Genomic DNA, 20,114 nt, shown 5'->3' on the forward strand with positions numbered 1-20,114 from the left:
TTTGGAAATGGATATATATCAAACCACCTAGCCATAACAAATTTCATTAATATTAAAATCCATCTAGCAATTACTGGCTTGGACAGTTGAGTGGATAACATCTCCACTTTCCAACCTAAGGATTGGAATTTCACTGTGGCATGAATGTCTGTCAATGTTTTCAACAACTAGATGAATTTCATTGCCTAATGTGCTTACTGAAGGCCTGAAGTAGCTTCAAGTTTTATGGAAGTTCAAATTATCAACAAATTAGCAACAAACTTAACACCAGCAAAACTGATGACATCTGTGGTATAGAAGCAGAACTGCAGGAAAATTAAAGATGTACCATGTCAATGTACTGGGTCTTACCAAGACAAAAGACAAACAGATGGGATTATACAAAATAATCTACAAATATAAGATGCTATAATTAAAAGAAACACACACGTATTAACCACAGTGAAAATTATTTAATTGTAAATATTTCATCCTAAGTATCTTAGGACATCATCAGTACAGTAGTTTAAAACAATAATAGGAATAACATACAGTTAGGGCGCACAATAGAATTAGAATCTCATTAAACGTGTGTAACGCGTTACAGAAGTAAAAAAAAAATTATTTAACACAATTTTGTATGACAATTTCCCATACTTTAGGAATAGTAAGAACGTCGTTGCGATTTAAGTTTGGTCTGTGTAGTAGGGCTTCAGAACTTTCTTTGTATAAACGTTCATCTTTATATAAAGATCTATGTAAAAGTTTAGACTTTTCTCAATGGATCCTATGGTTTGGATTTTTAATTCCATGTTGAGAGAGGCCCAGATTTCTGCGGTTTAAAAAGACGAATGTGGTCTTGATGTTCTGACATGTGTTTTTTTGAACAGACCTACCTGTCTGTCCAAAGTAAGACAATTTGCATGAGCATGGAATCTCATAAACGCCAGGCAACATCAAAGGTGAGAGTTTGTCCTTAGGAGAAGGTAACAAGGTTGTAAATTTGGTTGATAGGTTTGTAAGTAATTATGAAGAAATAAAATATTGCCACTACTTACAAACCTATCAACCAAATTTACAACTTGTTACCTTCTCCTAAGGACAAACTCTCACCTTTGATGTTGCCTGGCGTTTATGAGATTCCATGCTCATCCAAATTGTCTTACTTTGGACACACAGGTAGGTCTGTTCAGAAACAGATCTCGGAACATCAAGACCACATTCATCTTTTTAAATCACAGAAATCTGGCCTCTCTCAACACGGAATTGAAAATCCAAACCATAGGATCCATTGGGAAAAGTCTAAACTTTTACATAGATCTTTATATAAAGATGAACGTTTATACAAAGAAAGTTCTGAAGCCCTACTACACAGACTAAACTTAAACCGTAACGACGTTCTTACTATTCTTGAAGTATGGGAAATTGTCATACAAAATTGTGTTAAATATTTTTTTTTTTTTTTTACTTCTGTAGCATGTTATGCACATTTAATGAGATTCTATTGTAATCATGAGCCCTAACTGTATGTTATTCCTATTATTGTATTAAACTACTGTACTGATGATGTCCTAAGATACTTAGGATGAAATATTTACAATTAAATAATTTTCACTGTGGTTAATACGTGTGTTTCTTTTAATTATGATCGCACCACAGGTTTCGTTATTCAGAAAAAAAAAATAATAAAAATAAGATGTTATATTCAGAAAACTTAATCAGGGAAAAGGAGTAGCTATAGTCAGTGGTTAAATTCAGCCGGGGTCTCTCTGGGGCCTGGCCCAGGAACATTTTTCTGTTTTGTGACTTTTCTCCCTTTATGGTAATTAAGCCTAACATGAAACAGACAGCAATGGCAGGTTATTAAGACGTGCATATGATTGGTGCGGTATTAACAAAAGATTGCGTGACCGAAAGATAAAGGCATAGCTGACAATTGAGTTGAAATGATAACTCTCTTCAACTGAATTCCGTATGTGAAACTGCCATAACAACATTCACTATATATATATTTCTTAGTTTTAACACGTTTACAAATATTAACATGTTCGGTTGAATTTTACTGCTTTGGGACAGGTGAACTCACACACATCTAATTAATAACAATAGTTTTTAGTTAGATACTGTGTTTGCCGGTGCAACATATGGTTTTGCTCGAATCCATACAGCAGCATAGTTTCTGTATGAGGGGACATGTGATTCATTAATTAGTGTCGATTTTAACCCAGTTGTCTCTAATTGCACTATTTGTTTGAAAAATATATTACACAGACTGCTTTATTCACTTTATTCATACCTTATTCACTGACATAATAAAATACTTATTTTCCTTGCCTCGTGCAGTATAGTGGCTGTTGGGGAGGGAGTGTTGTTTACCGCTGCAAGCAAGTTACTATCACCCAACATGAACGTATTTAAGCTTTTGATCATGTGAAAGGTATGTGCGAAACTTTTTAATTTCTTTTTTCGAAAAGTAAAAGCAGGAGCGCGAGTTATATGCGAGTAAGTAAATATTTCAATTATGGATAAGTAGATTGGTACCTTTTTTAAACAGAAAAACAGCTCGGATGACAGTGATAATACAAAACTGGTTTGTAATGACAGTTTGTGTGTGATTTCTGAAGAGAAAGAGGTCTGTAACAAATCATCAAAACATAGAATTCCCATCAGTTGCAATGCTATAATACACTGAATGAAAGGAAAGATTTGCTGACTTGCTGGTCACTCAACCAGTGTTATTTGAATGGCAAACAATTTCGAGTAGGGTGATATGGACAAATTTCAAAATGAAAAATTGGACAACGAGACTTATTTGTGCCTATGGTCCCACAGAAGGCTCTACAAAAGAAGCAGAGAAATTTTAAGTCATCAGAGAAGGCAGCTTTCAAATGAAATGCTAATCTTGTTGAAGAGCTAATCAGCAAAACAGGAAATGAATACCATATATATACAAATGTTTTTGTTTTGGGAAAATGTGTTGGGAGAATCTAACAGAATATTATTTATATTATTCAGTGTAAAAATGTAAACAAATGCACAGATAAGAAGACACAAGAAATAGAAATCTGACTGTTATTATTGACAGTGATATCTTCACAGTTTCAGGATAAAAGAGTGTACATAGGATTTGGAGTAGGGTAAAATGAATATCATACTAAAAAGAAAATTACAATTAATATATATAGTATATATAAATGCTTTAAATATATTCAAATATATAAACAGATATTCAAATATGCACCCAATCCTGTTTTTTTTTTTTTTTTTTTTTTTTTTTTTTTTTACAGTTTGAAATAACATGGTTGACAAATATAAAATAATCCTGTTAAGCATGTATGTAATTTTTTTTTTTCAAATTTAAGTTTATTTTTGTAACAAAATTTATTATTTTTTAATATGTTATTTTCATATCATGTTCATATGACATATTTTCATATGATGTTCATCTAAATTCAAAAATGAAAATTATAAGAAATTTCCAAGTTTTCCGAGTTGTGTTAATTGATTTCTAGTGCTTTTTTAGTTAAATCGAAAAAAATAAACTTGAATTTTTTTTATATTAAGATAAGTTACAATTTTTATAACATGATTTATTTAATTAATTAAAAATATTTTCTGCCTTGACAGAAAGGACAAATAGAACAACTGAAAAGAAGTCAAAATGAAAAACAATTTTTTTAGAAACAAAAATAGAAATCTTAGACCAACTTGCAAAAGGTGAAGGTTCCACATCTGTTAGCAAAAGTTTTTAATTTAATGAAGTTAGAATCTGAACAATTTAAAAAAAAAAATTAAAATGCTATATGACAATCTGTAGCTTCTGATACAAAATTGAGCACTAAGTCTTCTTCATATACCAGAGATAGTTACAGAAAAAATGGTAAAAGATGCTACTAGCATGGATTGAAGATCACCCAAAATTGCATACCAGTTGACACCAATACCATTAAACAGAAGGCTTTGAGAACTTATGAGAAAATAAAAGAGCTAGAAACATCAACATCCTCCCAACTAACTGATGACAAAAAAAAAATTAATTTTATTTGCAAGAAATGAACCGTTGCAAGGATTTTTGGAAAGACATGCAATTCATAATGTCCAAATGGAAGGTGAAATTGCTTCTTGAAATACGACCGCTGCCAAAGAATATCCTTTGAAGCTTGCCAAAATAATTGAAGATGGCAGATTTTTCTATATACAGTACATATTAGATGTCTTTATTTCACAATATTCTTTGGATTATACCATACCATGTAAAAACAGGATTGTGTGTGTGTGTGTGTGTGTGTTTTTTTTTTGGTTTATTGAAATGAAGACAGCATTGGGAATGAAACAAACTCTTAAGCCTAAACACACAAAAAATGAAAGTGTTTGAAAAACAAGAACCAAAACCCTGGAGCCTCAGTGGTAAAGCCATAAAAGAAAGTCTACGGAGTTCATTCAATATGTAGCCAGAAAAAAGATTATGGTAGGATAACATTGATTGGAGAAAACTGTATAAGGACAACTGCTGCAGAGGATATAGTTGAGATATTTAATGAGCAGTTCATAAAGGTCTTTCATCCTTGTGCTTTCATCATGAAAAGTTTGAGAGAGCAAAAGATATATGGGGAAATGAACAAACGTGATGTTATGGCTGTGGAAATTTGATATATCATTATGTATTTTGAAGAAATGTGTGAGGGAGTTGACATGTTTTGTCAATATGAGTCTTACACTGGGTCAAGTTCCAGAGTGGAAAGGAGGGCGACTCAGAAATGCGAGAACTCAAGCATCAAATTATATGCCAATCTGTGTGTCAGGCTGTAGTGGTTCAAGTATTGGAGAGGCTTGTGAAAAACAGCATCCAGAATTGGATTAACAACAGTGGTATTATCTTTGATGAACATCACAGATTTGTTAAAAGGAGGTCATGTTTTAGTAATCTACTTATTACAATACGGTGACAGCTGCATTGGATGAGGGAGCTGGATACATTGTGGTTTTTTAAAGGCTTTTGATAGATTACCACATAAGTTGATAGTCAAACTAGAGTGGATGGGGGGGGGGTCAGTATTAGACTAGCACATTGGATTGGAGATTGGCTGTCAGATATGTATCAAGAAGTTGTGTACGTAGGAGCCAAATCCCAGAAGGGGAAAGTCACTAGTGGTGTGCCTCAGGGGGGATGCTTAGGGCCACTACTGTTTAACCTGTGTGTTAATGATATTGGGAAGACTTTAATGTAGATATATACCTGTTGCAGAAGATGCAAAGTTGGGATGAATAAAGCAGATGTCGTGGCCTTACAAGAAGACTTGAATACACTGAGTGAATGGGCATGGGGATGCCAGTTCAAATGTTGTGAAATGTAAGGTTTTAAATTTTGGAAATCAAAGATGGGATGTAGAATTTACATTTGGTGGGAACTCTTGAATATGTTTTTGGAGGTGGAGGAAATAGACCTTTGGGGTTATCATGGATAAGGATCCAAAATTTACAGGACACATTGCCAAAATTTTAAGGACAATATAATGAATTATATCAATAATCCAGAAAACACTGACTTATAGAAGTAAGATTCTGATTACATTTTATAAGGTCTTGATTAGGCCACATATGGACTACTGTACACAGATTTAGTCACCTGGTTTTCAAAAATTATAAAGAGATGTTGGAAAGAGTCCAGAGGCAATTGACTAAGGTAGTTTCTGATCTCTGGAATGTTGAATATGAAGAAAGGTTAAGAAGATGCAATTTACAGAGTCTAGTGGTTAGGAAGAGGGGTGGTTTTTCATAAAATGGTGGAAGATGTGTGTGTGTGGGGGGGGGGGGGGGGGAACAAGAGGTCATCCCTGGAAGACGTATAAGCAGGATGTGAGAAGGAGTTTTTTTGCATGGAGAGTTGTGAATGATTGGAATGCATTGCCTGAGAGCAAGATGTTTACAAAGAATTTAAATGTGTTTAAGACACGCATGATAAGCTGTGTGTATGAGTCTAACTCCATGGGATCTTAGGGTAATAATAATAAGTAGCTGAAGTCATGAGAAGACTTTTGTAAGAATACAGAAGATAAATATCACAAAGGCAGGAAAATGTTCTGAATGCTACTGAAAGCTTGGAAATGGAGGAAGGATACTGAAAAGGAGATAAAAGTACCACTGAAGATAAAAGATAAAAATTTTAGAAATGAGCATTTCCCATGTCAGTTTTCTGTATTTTATTCTTAGTATACCTTCTCATGGTATTCCAAAAATGAAACAAGATATTCCCATACTCCGTACATCTTATCTCATTATTAAATGAGAAAAAGTGAAAAAACCAGTGGTAGAAAATAATCAAGAGAAATACAATCAGAAGTGCATATCAATACTTGTTATAAAATTTTAGAAACCTGAAATGAAGAAATGCAATTAAAGATGATATTCAACCAAAAATGCTCAAATATGGAGGCACAGAAGTTTTACAGTGGTGACCAGTTCTGCATAAATCAGGACTGTTCAGAAAGTTGAATTCTGAATGCTCATAATAACTTACAAAAAAGGGAAATAAAACTGATGAAAAATTTCTCTGTAAACAAATGTCTTAGGTAAATTGTCAATAGGAAGTTAGTAATGATGTAATTTTTTCATATACTACCATCATAATATTCTGTACACCCAAGAATATGTCAGGAATATGATGACTTCCTTTTAAACAACCTATGGAGGGAGAAAGGAGTACTGATATCACAGAGAATACTGCAAATATGTATCCCGGCTATCGCAAACCTTCCCTATACCTTAACCACAACTCAAGATGTACAAACTGTCATTTTTTTGTAAGTTTTTGGAATATTTATAAGTTGGCTAAGAAAAATTTACGCTGAAAACACTATTCTAAAGAATGCCCTAATATATTTAACTGCTACTTTTGTTTCTTTGACAAGTGCTGTCAAATATTATTATGATTCAGGTCTCCATGGAGTCGCAAAACTCATTGTGGGAGGTACATCCTAGAAAACAGTCTATCATGCCCTTGCTTAAACTCACTGACCATTTGTGCTCTCACCACTTTCAGGCAATGCATTCTGCAGTTCAACCACCCTCCACACTAAAAAAAAAACTCCTTACCCTCTTGCTCAACTTCCTTTCGTAACTTCTAGAGATGGCCGCCATGCTACTTTCCCCTGTTCCATCAAATGAAAGAACTCCTCAGTGTCAACTCTGTAACTACCTCTCAACAATTCAAGTCTCGATCATATACATCTCCTATTTACCAAACTTTACACTCTACATTCCCTCAGCTTATCTTCATAACTAGCATTGTACAGTTAAGTCCTCTGGGATCTCACTTGTATCCTTCTGCCTCCTTGATACTGCCCCCCTCATACATAACTCTGATACTTATCAGCTAATTCCAAATCCAGTTCACAACCAGACATCTAAATCCATGTGCTGCAACCTAAATATCAGCTTATCATATGGTACCCTGTCAAATGGCTTTGTAAAATCCCCAAAAAATGGCAGAATATGCCTTTCACTCATAAACCACTCGTCACTATTATAAAAGGCAATCATATTATTAGACCAAGAGCACCCCTTAACAAATCCATGCTGATTCTCACAAATAACATTACCCTCATCTGTCCAATGCTGAAATGATCCCTTACTAATTTCTCCAAGATTTTGACAACTACTGATGAAATACAAAGTGGTCTATAGTTTGATACTTCCAGTCTGCTATCACCCTTATTCCATGGCACTATCTTACCCTCTTTCCACTCCTTAGGTACCTTTTCACATGGCCAGACTTTCAATGAAAAGCTCAGGTCAAGGGAGCTGTCCATTCTTTAGCACATTCTCTCAAAACTCATGGTGAAATTCCATCTGGTCCTGTTGCTTTATAATATATCCAAAGTACTCAGTATTTAAAATACTCTTCTTACACTTCTAAACCTTGAACCTGCCCATCCCTCTATAGTATTAAAACCTACACTTCTCCAGGATGAAAGTGTTTATTGAACAACTCCACTATGTCCTTTGCATCAGTCACTCTGTTTCCATTTTTATCCAATAGTCATTCTTTCACAATTATTTCTCCTCCTTACTAGACACATAGCAAAAATCCTTATTATTCTCTTTGGATCTCAGGGTCAATCTCTTCTCATATTCCAGTTTTGCCTTCCTTACCATACTAGTTAGTCACTCTCCTGGCGTGAGTCTTATATTCTTCATGCATCTGCTCTCCACCCCTCCCCTTATATTACTTCCATAACCTCTTTTTTACCTGCAGTACCCATTTGATATTGTTTATCATCCACTTAACACCAAACTGTGTTCTCTTCTTCACTTACAGTATACAGCTTACAATTGGTGCTGGTAAATATTCCTTTACAAGTTCCCAAGTACTGATGATATCTTGTCCTTCCAATTCCTCCCACCATGGAACTGCCCCAAGTTGATATCTAAGATTATTATAATCACCAGCCTTATAATTACACATATATTCCTTTCTCTTTGATACTCCTGCACACATATTCATCTTCCAAGCCAAAACCACAGTCACTCTCCATCTGGGGGCAGAGATGCTATCTCAGTTATAATCAGCACTTCTGATATGATCAAATCTAAAGCTCTTGAACCTCATGTTCCTTCTACATGTTGCCTAAGCCATTTGTCCCTCAGGAATTCCAGAAATTCCATTGCCTTATTACTACATGCAGTTTTCTCTTTCCAATTTGTACTACTGTAGTTAAAATCTCCCATAACAATCATTCTTCTTCTTACATCTACCAAGCTCAACTGCCTAAACATCTCCTGCTCTTCACCCTCTATGCTCCCTGGCTTGTAACAACATCCCACTAAATATCCTGTCTTGCCCAGCTCTATCTCACAACATATGCTTTCAAAACCATTAGTGTCACTGCCCTCCAAAGCCTCCACTCCAAGAGGACATAAGTCATCACTTATAAGCAGTACTCCACTACCACAATTTTGCTTCCTATCCTGTCAAAAAATGCTATACCCTGCAACTTCTATTCCTGTCAGTATATTATCTTCCATCAACCACATCTCAGAGATACCAATAATCTTTGGACAGGCTGATGATATCAGTGCCACCAATATTCTGGATACTCCTAGCACTAGTATAAAGAATCAAGGCATTATATGACAAATTAAGTATGGAAACAAAAGAATAAGCAAAGATAGTATGGTGGGAAACTAACTGAATAAATATATATGGCATAAAACAGAAACTAGCAACATAAAAGAGAGTTCATGCCAGTTTTAACTTGTGGATCTGAGAGTTTGGTTAGAAATAAATCAGTTAATTGAAGACCAAAGACAACAAAGTTAGAATTTGAGCAAAAATAGATGGAGTGAAAATATGACATTGATGGCAGGATCATTAAAAATGAAGATATTAGGAGGGAACTTGACGCTATTAGTTAGCATTCAAGAATTTGAGAGAAGATGGTATGGTCACTTAAACAGAATAGGAGAGGAAAGGGTAAACAGGCATAATGCCAGGAAAAATACCCAGAAAAAGACCTAAACCTAAATGGATTTAGGAAGTTTTTCCATTTAGCTATGCTACAAATACAAAATAGTTTATCCATTTAGCTATGCTACCCAGAAAAAGACCTAAATCTAAATGGATTTAGGAAGTTTTTCCATTTAGCTATGCTACAAATTAAAGATACCAAGAAATTATATTCTTGGTTTAATCCTTTATCCAAGTGTAAGTAAACAAAGTTTGTGGCTGAAGTAATATCAGGACTGGGCAACTCATATATAGAAGTTAATGACTTCACATCACTTACCTTAGTATCAATAAAGGTCGAAACCGGTCTGGGTAGCGACCCTTCCTATAATGCATAGCATTATACATGTCTGTAAGGATATGTGCTTTGAATTATGGTTTATACTAAGGCAAAGGATAGGAAGTCATTATCTTCTATATACGAGTTGCCCAGTCCTGAAATTACTTCAGGTGCAAACTTTGTTTGCTGACACTTGGATAAAGAATTAAACCAAGAATATAATTTCTTGGCATCTCTGATTTACACTAAATGGATTTAGATTATAAGTGCCATAGCAGGCAAACATAAGATCTCACAATACCGGACTCCTGATTGGAGGGGAAACTGTCCATAGGCAGTTAACAAAAACAAACTCAATTATGTAATACTATAATAGGATTTTTCACTTGGCTACAAATTAAATTAACTTGCCAAGAAATTGTATTCTTGTTTCATCCTTTATCCAAGCATAAGTAATCAAAACAAAGATGATTCATGACTTCATCATTAATTGCTTTAGTATCCCATAATGTAAAGCGCCCTTCCTTTCAAAAGTGCATAATGCTATGCCTTATGGAAGGGCCACAAAGGATTTTTTTTGTAAGTTTTTTGAAATATTCACAGGAAAATTTCTTGTGCTAATGAACGAGGACTATAAACATGTTCTAAGAACGTCTTAAGATATTTAACTTCTACTATTCCCCGCCCCCTTTAGCAAGTGCTTTCAATTATTTTACATTCCTTGACAATGCATCAATATTTTAATGCTCAGCAGTTATTTAAAATTTTAATTATATAATTATCAATAACCTGTCTAAAATAAGTTACTTACTTTTGAGTATCATGTCATCAGAAGGCTGAAATTTCTTAGGATTAATGCAGCAGTTTAAAGCTTCCCACCTATTATTCAACAAAACAACTCTCCTTTGAATCTCATCCTTCATTCCAGGATAACGTTTTCCTAGAAAATCAGCTTGTTCATTGAATATCTTATAGTTCTCCAACATCTTCTGCACTTCAACATTCTGTGAAAGTAACACAAAATATTATAATTTGTACAGTCCTAAAATAACTAATATATTATGTCAACCAAATATTCTTCAAGAAAACAAAAAGCATAGCATATATATTTAACCAGATGCTCCAGTTATCATATCATAACTGGAGCATCTGGGTATGTGCAAGGTCTATCCATATGGAGTAGAGTACCTGCAGTTATTGTAAGAGACAAAATAAATGAGCAAAAATAAGTGCTGCAATAGTGGTTTCAGAAAAGAGGGGATGGAGGAATGCAACAATATTTAAGATGATTAACAACAGAGGTGTATCTGAAAAAAAGCAAAATAGTGGTGGTTGGTGTACATGTTGACAGTGACAACAGGGCAATAACTATGAATGAACTGAACATAAAAACATTTGCTAATGCATATTTCATATATACATAATTTGATTCTAAGTTGGCTATGCAGTATAGTGGAGGAAGGAATGATTTACGAGAGGTTTCTGAAAAGTAGGGTAACACTTTTTCTTAATAATGTGTGAGAGAAAAGGAATGAGATAAAACACAGTGGACGGATAGACCAATTAATAACATTCAAAAAGACCACCACTGCAGTGCAGTGCTGCTGTTGCCTCACAGTTAATTTCAGTTGCAAGATGGTGGTTACCACGTGAGTTGGGTCCAAAACAGGTGTCCATGAAATTATTCATATTTTGCAAGCGAAAAGGGCTTCAAGTGATATTCACCGTGAACTAGTTGCTATGTATGGTGAAAAAGTGACGTTAAAGAAGCAGATGTGTTTTTGGTACAATGAATTTGTACCAAAAACAAGCAGGCCATAATGACATTGGAGATCGACATTGGGCAAGTAGGCCTTCGTTGAGCAATGCAGAAGACATTTCACACTTTAAGGGCATTGCTCTTGAATACTGGCAAGTGAAACTATGTAAAATTTCACAAATGGTGAACTTAAGTCCACTATTTATGAAATTGTTCACTATGTCCTTGGGTTTCAAAAGGTGTGCTCCCACTGGGTGCCTCGACAATTGTCAGAGGAGCACAAAGCAATAAGCATGGAGATGTGTCTGGGTAATCTGTTGCAATACAGCAACAAAGGCAGGATTTTCTTGCTCGCCTAGTCAAAGGAGATGAAACAAGGGTTGATCACTTTACCCTGGAGAGCAAACAAGAATCCATGACCTGAAAACATCCACAATCTCCTGTGTGCAAAAAATTCAAACTGTTTCCACTGTCCAAAACATCATGGCAACAGTGAGTCATGGCAATCTGGGATTGCCAAGGTATGCTGTTGGTAGACTTCTTGCCAACAGGAGGAACAATCAATGCAAGCTTTAATGTGCAACATTGGATAAACTGAAAGCCAACATTTTATGTTGGCTTTCAGTTTATCCAATTCATAGTTTTCAATTCATTTCAGTTTATCCAACTCATTCATAATAATGTTGCTCATTATTATGAATCCACCAGGATTCATAATAATGAGCAACATGATTTTGGTACACGACAATGCTACTTCACACGCATCACTTGAATGGTTGCACTGTAATCATTGGGAAATTCAGCCACGTTCCCCTCCTATAGTCCAGATTAGTGCATTCCGACTTCCATTTGTTCAGTCCCCCTCAAGAAACACCTTTCTGGAAGGCATTTGGTGTGGGTACGGACTTCTTCAATAGCTGATCTATCATTGGGAGAAGTGCATGAATAAATTTGGAAACCGTGGAGAAGTAGTGCATGTTCACTTATTCAAGAATGATGCCCTTAATGCACGAAATTTGTCTTTCTGCATTGTTTAATGAAGGCCTGCCCACTCAATATATCTTCAATCTCAACAATGGCCTGCTTTAAATTCATTGCACCAAAAACACACCCGATTCTTTTATATCATTTTTGCCATACACAGCAACCAGTTCATGGTGAATGTCACTTGATGAAGCCCTTTTGATTGCAAAAAAATGATCTAACTTCATAGACACCTGTTTTGGACCATACTCACAGATTAGTTGCCATCTTGCAACTGAAATTAGCTGTGAGGCAACAGCAGTGCTATTCTGGAATGGTAGTCTTATTAAACGTTATCAATGGGTCCGTATGTTTTATTTCATTCCCTTTCACCATTATTAAAAAAAAAAAATGCATTACCTTACTTTTCAGAATCCCCTTGTAGAATTCAAACCCAAGTCTTTCCAACCAAAGGGCTTTGTCGATACCAACTGAGTTACAGAGGCTATCACAGGATGCTCACACTGATATATAATTACAATGATATATAAATTACACTGATATATAATTATTAATACAAAGTTATATAATGTAGTATAAAGAGCATGAGAAAATGGGGGAAAAAAATGTTTAATTTGGCCATTCCAACCTTTCTTGTGAAATTATCAAGAGATGACTGAACAGCAACTTCTTTCTTCTCTTCATAAAGTTCTTGATAAACTGAAAGCTAAAACAGTTAAATTTAGCAAATGAACCATTACTTGCCACAAAGAAATGACAACCCATTCCACTGAAAACTGAGCATATATTCTGATTTTGTCTTTGAAAATACTTTTGCCTTTGTCTGAATCATCATTAAGCTTAATAGAGCATGGCTTTGAATTTGATTTTCCATCTATAATTAATTATTTTTCCATGTCATGAACAACATTAGAGCCTCCATAGCTCAGTCAGTACAGACAAAGCCCTTTGGTTGGAAAGACCTGGGTTCGATTCCTGTCAGTGACGTGAGGAACCTTTATCTGGTCTCTTTCAACTAAAGGTGAGTTAGCCAGTCTCATACAGAGGTAGGGTTTTTTTTTCACCTGGAAATTTGAGTTTTTCATCCCCCAGAACAGGCAAACCAGCCCAGTGAAAGCACATGGATTACAGTCATGAATACGTTCCAGCCATATGCTGGTTCTGAGTCAGGATAAAATTGGGGGCTTGGGGAAAACAATGGTGAACTACCCAGTAAAAATCTCACCAGGAATACTTTGTGGCCAATGCCCACAGAGTCACCTACTGTTGAAAACAACTGAAAGGGAAAATCAGAATCAGAATAACATTAGAATATTTTTTTTCCTCAGTTATATTCACTGTTGATGATGTGAGACCAAGATAACACCCTATTTCTTAAGCTTATTCCATCTTCATATTTCTTTATAATTTTCATTTGTATCTCTTTCCAGTAATGAATGTACTACACAGAACATGTAAACACTAAAAACTATTCAAGTGTATAAACCGAAATACACAGCATATCTGTGTTCGATAGTAAATAAAACAGAACTGAGGAAGCAGTTTTCAATGTCTTTTTTGAATAGTGCCTCTTAGGCAGAATGCAAGTAGTTATTAACATCTGAACCTCCAAAGTCAAGAGACTCATTGTGGATCAGAGTGTGTCCAAGAATCATCATAATGTGGATGTATTAAGTTTTTATAATTAAACATTTTTTTCTACAGTCCTTTCACTAAGTTGTGTAAATCTAAATTCATGTAATTATTAGTCTGTCTATAGATGCAAAGAAAGAGATAAATGGATACAAAATGAATAAATGGATATAATTTGAATAGTCAAGCTTTAAAATAAACAAAATATACAAGGATTTGGGTATTTTTGTTGACAGAGAATTTATGTTAGCAATCACAATAGATTTAATTTTTATATTTTTATCCTCATATTGTTGCAGGTAAGTGTCGGTTTACTGTATAATTAATTTTTCAATAATTAAAAAATATAAAGGATATTTTGGAGTGACTTCCATTAGGGTCACAGCTGCTTTATAGCACAGTTGTGTTCCAATCATGAGGTTTTTGTATGTTTGCTTTAAAAGTTTAAATAATTTGATCCACGAGGTCGGAACTTTCTCTTAAATTTTGTTCATCTTGTTAAACTTTTTTTTATTTTGAAAAGTTAAATTTCATGATTTTTGTTTCTACTGTATGTATGTTGGTTGCAAAACTAAAAATGTATTCAATAATTAAGAAGTGCTTCATATGTATGTAATTTTATTACAATGCAAATGTTAAAAAATAAATACCTTTGTAATTATTTGGGTCTGAATGAAAATGTTATTTCTCCCAAAATGCTTTGCCTAAAGGGGGGGGGGATATGTCATTGTTATTAAAATTTTAAAAGGGGTATGCAAGTACTGAAAGTTTTGGATACAGTGCTCTAGACAGTAGGTTTAATTAATAGCAGCCTTATATTTAGAAGAAAAGACATTATATTGCTGTTATTCAAGGTTCTGATCAGGCCATTAGTAGATTAGAGTGTTAATATTTTACTTTCCAGGTTTTTAACTGATGTCAAGAAAACTTAAGGGATCAGTGAAGATTCACTACAAGTATGAAGAGACTGTATCATGATTTTAATTTGTTGGATTTATTGTGATGGAAGATGGAGAGGATATTTAATTGAAACTGTAAGTTCAAGGCACATACAAGATAGATAACAGGGAGTTTGCTACACTTTGCTAAACCAGAACATAGCCTATACAAAAAGTTCATGTTTTACTGCTTAGAAAGAAATGAATGGACACCACAGTGTGAGGAACAAATGGCCATGGCACTCACCTTAATAATATGCAGGAGCTCCTTTCACTTTAATGACTGCAATTTGAACAAGAACACTGCAGTCGCATACAATAGCAATCAATATGAATTTTAGACCATTCTTCCTGTAGGCATGTAAAATGAGGCGTGGACCATTGTGGAGCAGATGTTCCTTGATCTCGCTTGAAGCTCAAGTTCAAAGAGTTGATATCAGGGTTCTGCGTAAGCCAGTCAAGTGTGGTGGCATTCGTTCCACATATCACAACCTTATGAAATGGAGCATTGTCTTACTGAAAGAGACAATTGTTACTTCTGTAGAAATACCCCAAAGTAGGAAGCATTGCATTGTCCAGAATGTTCAGATACTTCTCAGAGTTCAGTGTGATGTTTGTGACACCATAAACAGAAGTCCAAAGCCTAACCAGGAAAAACAGGATATTATCAACACTTCCACCTCTGAATTTCATAGTTGGGGTTATGCAACTCTGGTAAAAGAAGTTGACTGGGCATCCACCACACCCATCAGTCTGCTCACAGTAAAGGGTGCAGTGCGATTTGTCACTCCATAACACAGCTTTCCAAGCTTCCACATCCCACTGTACACACTCTCTTTGCACCACCAAAGATGATGCTGCATGTTGGTTCAGGTAATGTGGGGCTTGCACATTGGGGTCCTACCATGAAAACCCATGCTGTGAGCCTCGGTTCTGAATGTTTTTGTGCAGATTGTATTCCAGTCGATGCCTGGAATTCTGCATTCAATGTGTCCGCTGATAAATGGCAGTGTTTACATATTATCCTTTGTAGCAGTCTACGGTCATGTTTGGTGAGTGCTGTGGGTTGTCCATTGTGGGGTAGCACTTGCAGTTGACTCTCTGCTTCCATCTTAGTGTGGTATCATTGATTGTTGACCTGGGGTGGCCCAATTTGTCAACAATTTGCCAAACAAATAAGCCTGCAACATGGCATCCTATCACAAGGCCTATTTCAAACTCCATCGATTCCGTTTTCACAGCAGTTTCACCTGGACACAGTTGCACTGACTTGGGAAGTTCTCAAATTTATACCAACTACACACATGCGACACATTACATAGCACGATTCATCTTGTCCATGAGTGTGGGGGGAGGGGTGGGAAGTCCGCTGACTTCTTTAAAAGCAAAGCGAGTGAGTGTGTGTATGGATCAACTATCTTTAGCAAATTATAGAAGCAAATAATATATATTGATTATCTAAGTAGTGTTCAATGTTAGTATGATTGTATCTGTTTTATAAATATGTATGCAAAAAATAAGTACCAGAAAATGAAGGAAAGTAAGAAGATAAACCATGAGTGTAAACATACACGCTGACCTATATGTGGGAGTAAATCTTATGTCATGCATATTAGTTTTTTGGTTTCAGTGGTAATTACCCAGTATATAGTTTGCTTGAACAACTGTAACATCTGGCAGTAGCTACATGCACCAGAATTGTATAACGTGTGAAATGTAGTAATTGATGAGTGCATGCCATTGCTACTCTAGAAATCTCCTAGTGTAACGAGATGATAATAAGTCAAAATATAATGTCTGCTAAAACAAGTCCATCAGTCACCACTCGTGAAAACAGTGTAGTTTCAGATTCTGACCAAATTAAATAACTACTAACAAATCTAATGAAAATCAATAATAAGCAGAAAACATTAACTGCATTTTCAGATATGCATAAAATAAATGTTAGCTACTTTAGTAAACATTTAATAAAAACAGATTAGATATAGAAATGCACTGGATAATAGTATAAGGAAAGCTAATACAATGGGAATTCAGGTGAATATATTTATATGAAAATAAGAAATCTTTCTAAACACCAACATAACAGTGCACATGATAGTTTCAAACCAGCATTAATATATGGATCAAGGTATTAGTAATATATGCTTTCAAAAAAGAAAGACATTTCTGAGAAAATTCAGAAATGAATATAGAACAGATGGAATCAGTGACCGGACAAATTTAAAATGAAAATATTAGAGTAAAAGAACTCAGTAGAAATGTAAATAGATATTCTAAGGTAGTATATGATCACTGAAATTGAGTGAAAGATTATAGATTTTAATAACTTAATCATATTGAACTATCAACAGCATCCTGTATATCTTCTTGAAGGTATAATTCCAAGAAATGAGGAATTATAAAAAATATCATGCTACATCATTGCTTGTCAAAAGTTGCTTGTTATTATTAAAGAAGTACTGAGGAGTTGATGACTGTTTGCTCATATCTGTTACCACAGGACATTTACTATTGCATCAGAAGATGAAATTATTCAATTTTATTCTCCATTTGGTAGCTTATAAAAATTATTTGCTCTTAATATATAAAAACAGTATCATTAATACAATTTCAGTAGCAAGACTCATACGTTGGTTAGACAAAACTGGTAATTAGTTTACGGAATTACCAACGCATATAAAGTATATTAATTAAAGGTAACTTTAATGAATAACTTCTATATTTCGGCAATGTCACGTTGCCATCTTCAGGAACATAAAGATATGGTATGTGCACTCAGGAACTAACACAAAGCAAATGAGGAAGAACGCAAGAAACTAATATTGTTCCTAAAGTCCTAATGGTGCCCTCTTGCGGGCTAATTTGGTAGTCTTGGCAGTTGGGCGGCTGAAGTTCTCATAATGAAAGTCTCCCAAATTTGGGACAGTTTCATGCACCCAAATTTGTTGAGGTTAGGAACATTTTTTAGAGCTGCTGAAGATTCTTCGAATAATCTTTCGTATTTAAACTTGCTGCGATGAATTATTTTTGTTTTCTTCCAACGAATTTTATGGTGGGTATCCAAGGCATGGTCTGCCAGCCCAAAGCGGCTGTGCTGGTGAAACCGGATGTAGTCTTGGTGTTCTGAAATCTTGATATTTGTTGTTCTGCCTGTTTGGCCAAAGTAGGACAATTTGCAGCTGCAAGGGACCTGGTATACACCAGGTAGGTCTAGGGGAAGTGGTTGGTCTTTGGTAGAGCGGATAAGGGATGCCAACTTTTTATATGGTCTGTAACAGGAAGTAAGGTCATATTTTTTGAGGATATTGGTTATTTTCTCAGAGGTGCCCTGGATGTAGGGGATGGTGATAGACGTGGTGTAAACCACAACCCCCCCCCCTCCACAATAAAGATTGGTAAACCACAACCCCCTCTCCCCCCTCCACAATAAAGATTACACCAAGTCTATCACCATCCCCTACATCCAGGGCACCTCTGAGAAAATAACCAATATCCTCAAAAAATATGACCTTACTTCCTGTTACAGACCATATAAAAAGTTGGCATCCCTTATCCGCTCTACCAAAGACCAACCACTTCCCCTAGACCTACCTGGTGTATACCAGGTCCCTTGCAGCTGCAAATTGTCCTACTTTGGCCAAACAGGCAGAACAACAAATATCAGGATTTCAGAACACGAAGACTACATCCGGTTTCACCAGCACAGCCGCTCTGGGCTGGCAGACCATGCCTTGGATACCCACCATAAAATTCGTTGGAAGAAAACAAAAATAATTCATCGCAGCAAGTTTAAATACGAAAGATTATTCAAAGAATCTTCAGCAGCTCTAAAAAACGTTCCTAACCTCAACAAATTTGGGTGCATGAAACTGCCCCAAATTTGGGAGACTTTCATTATGAAAACTTCAGCCCAACTGCCAAGACTACCAAATTAGCCTGCAAGAGGGCACCATTATAACTTTAGGAACAATATTAGTTTCTTGCTTTCTTCCTCATTTGCTTTGTGTTAGTTCCTGAGTGCACATACCATATCTTTATGTTCCTGAAGATGGCAATGTGACATTGCCGAAATATAGAAGTTATTCATTAAAGTTACCTTTAATTAATAAACTTTATATGCGTTGTTAATTCCGTAAACTAATTACCAGTTAATACAATTTCATGCATAAAATTCTCTTTGCATATACCTAAATATAAATGCAAGTGAAAAATGAATTTAATTTCTTGCATCCCATAAATATATTATTCCAAATGAACAAACTTCCCCATGCTGGTAATACCTGAGAATAAATAGGTTAAATCATTTCTTAATCAAATAATTTGGAATCTGCTGAGAATTTGTGTGTATGTGTGTGTGTGTGTGTGTGTGTACACTTTTTTTTGTCGAGGTTTACAAAACAAATCTTTACAAAAAAAGTTTTTTGTAAACCTACAGGAATGCAGGTAGGCTATGGATTTTTTTAAAACAAATTTTATATTTTTATTTATTTATTTTACACAGTCTGGAAACTCTGCTCTAGAGAAAAAGTTCTTGAAGTGGCTTCAAAATGTTCCAGATATGGAACTATTTTTTAAGCCACATTTTTGTTTTCCCAGGAGGTAAAATGAATACAGTAATTGAGACATTGAATATGAAAAGTAAGCAAGTAAAACAGTTAGTGGGCAGGCACAAATGACATGACTGGGAACAAAGAGAACATAAGACTGGATATCAGGAGGTTGTAGAAAAAGGTAAAAGAAAATAGTGTGATAGAGAGGTGGTCAGTGTGTTTCCCAGATATGACAGTGATGAGATGAGGCAGAGAACAAGGATTATGAACATCATTTAATAATGTTAATGGAAACGTGTATAGAGAAAGGAGTGCAGATTGTTAATGTGCAAATTGAGATTGAAAGATGAATTCAACTGCATAAAAGTGACAGACTGATTTGAATGGTTTGGGTGAATTTTCTTTTGACTTACCAAATCTCCTTTTATAAGGTGCTTTCTCTTTTTTTTTTACTAAGCATGTCACTTTTCTAGTGGTGCATTCA

General features: G+C 35.2%; 1 protein-coding gene across 1 annotated transcript in view; it reads right to left on the minus strand.

The window, feature by feature from the left end:
* Window positions 1–20,114, minus strand: part of LOC150101479 (uncharacterized) — a 599,391-nt gene that overhangs the window by 493,782 nt on the left and 85,495 nt on the right. Inside the window, exon 5 of the mRNA XM_090400199.1 lies at window positions 10,576–10,768. Within this exon, the coding sequence (XP_090256325.1) occupies window positions 10,576–10,768 (193 nt within the window). The remainder of the gene's footprint in view (window positions 1–10,575; window positions 10,769–20,114) is intronic.

Source organism: Typopeltis vanoorti, chromosome 11, assembly GCF_054136105.1.
Source record: "Typopeltis vanoorti isolate ZY-2024b chromosome 11, IOZ_Tvanoo_1.0, whole genome shotgun sequence".
NCBI classification, from domain to species: Eukaryota; Metazoa; Arthropoda; class Arachnida; order Uropygi; family Thelyphonidae; genus Typopeltis; species Typopeltis vanoorti.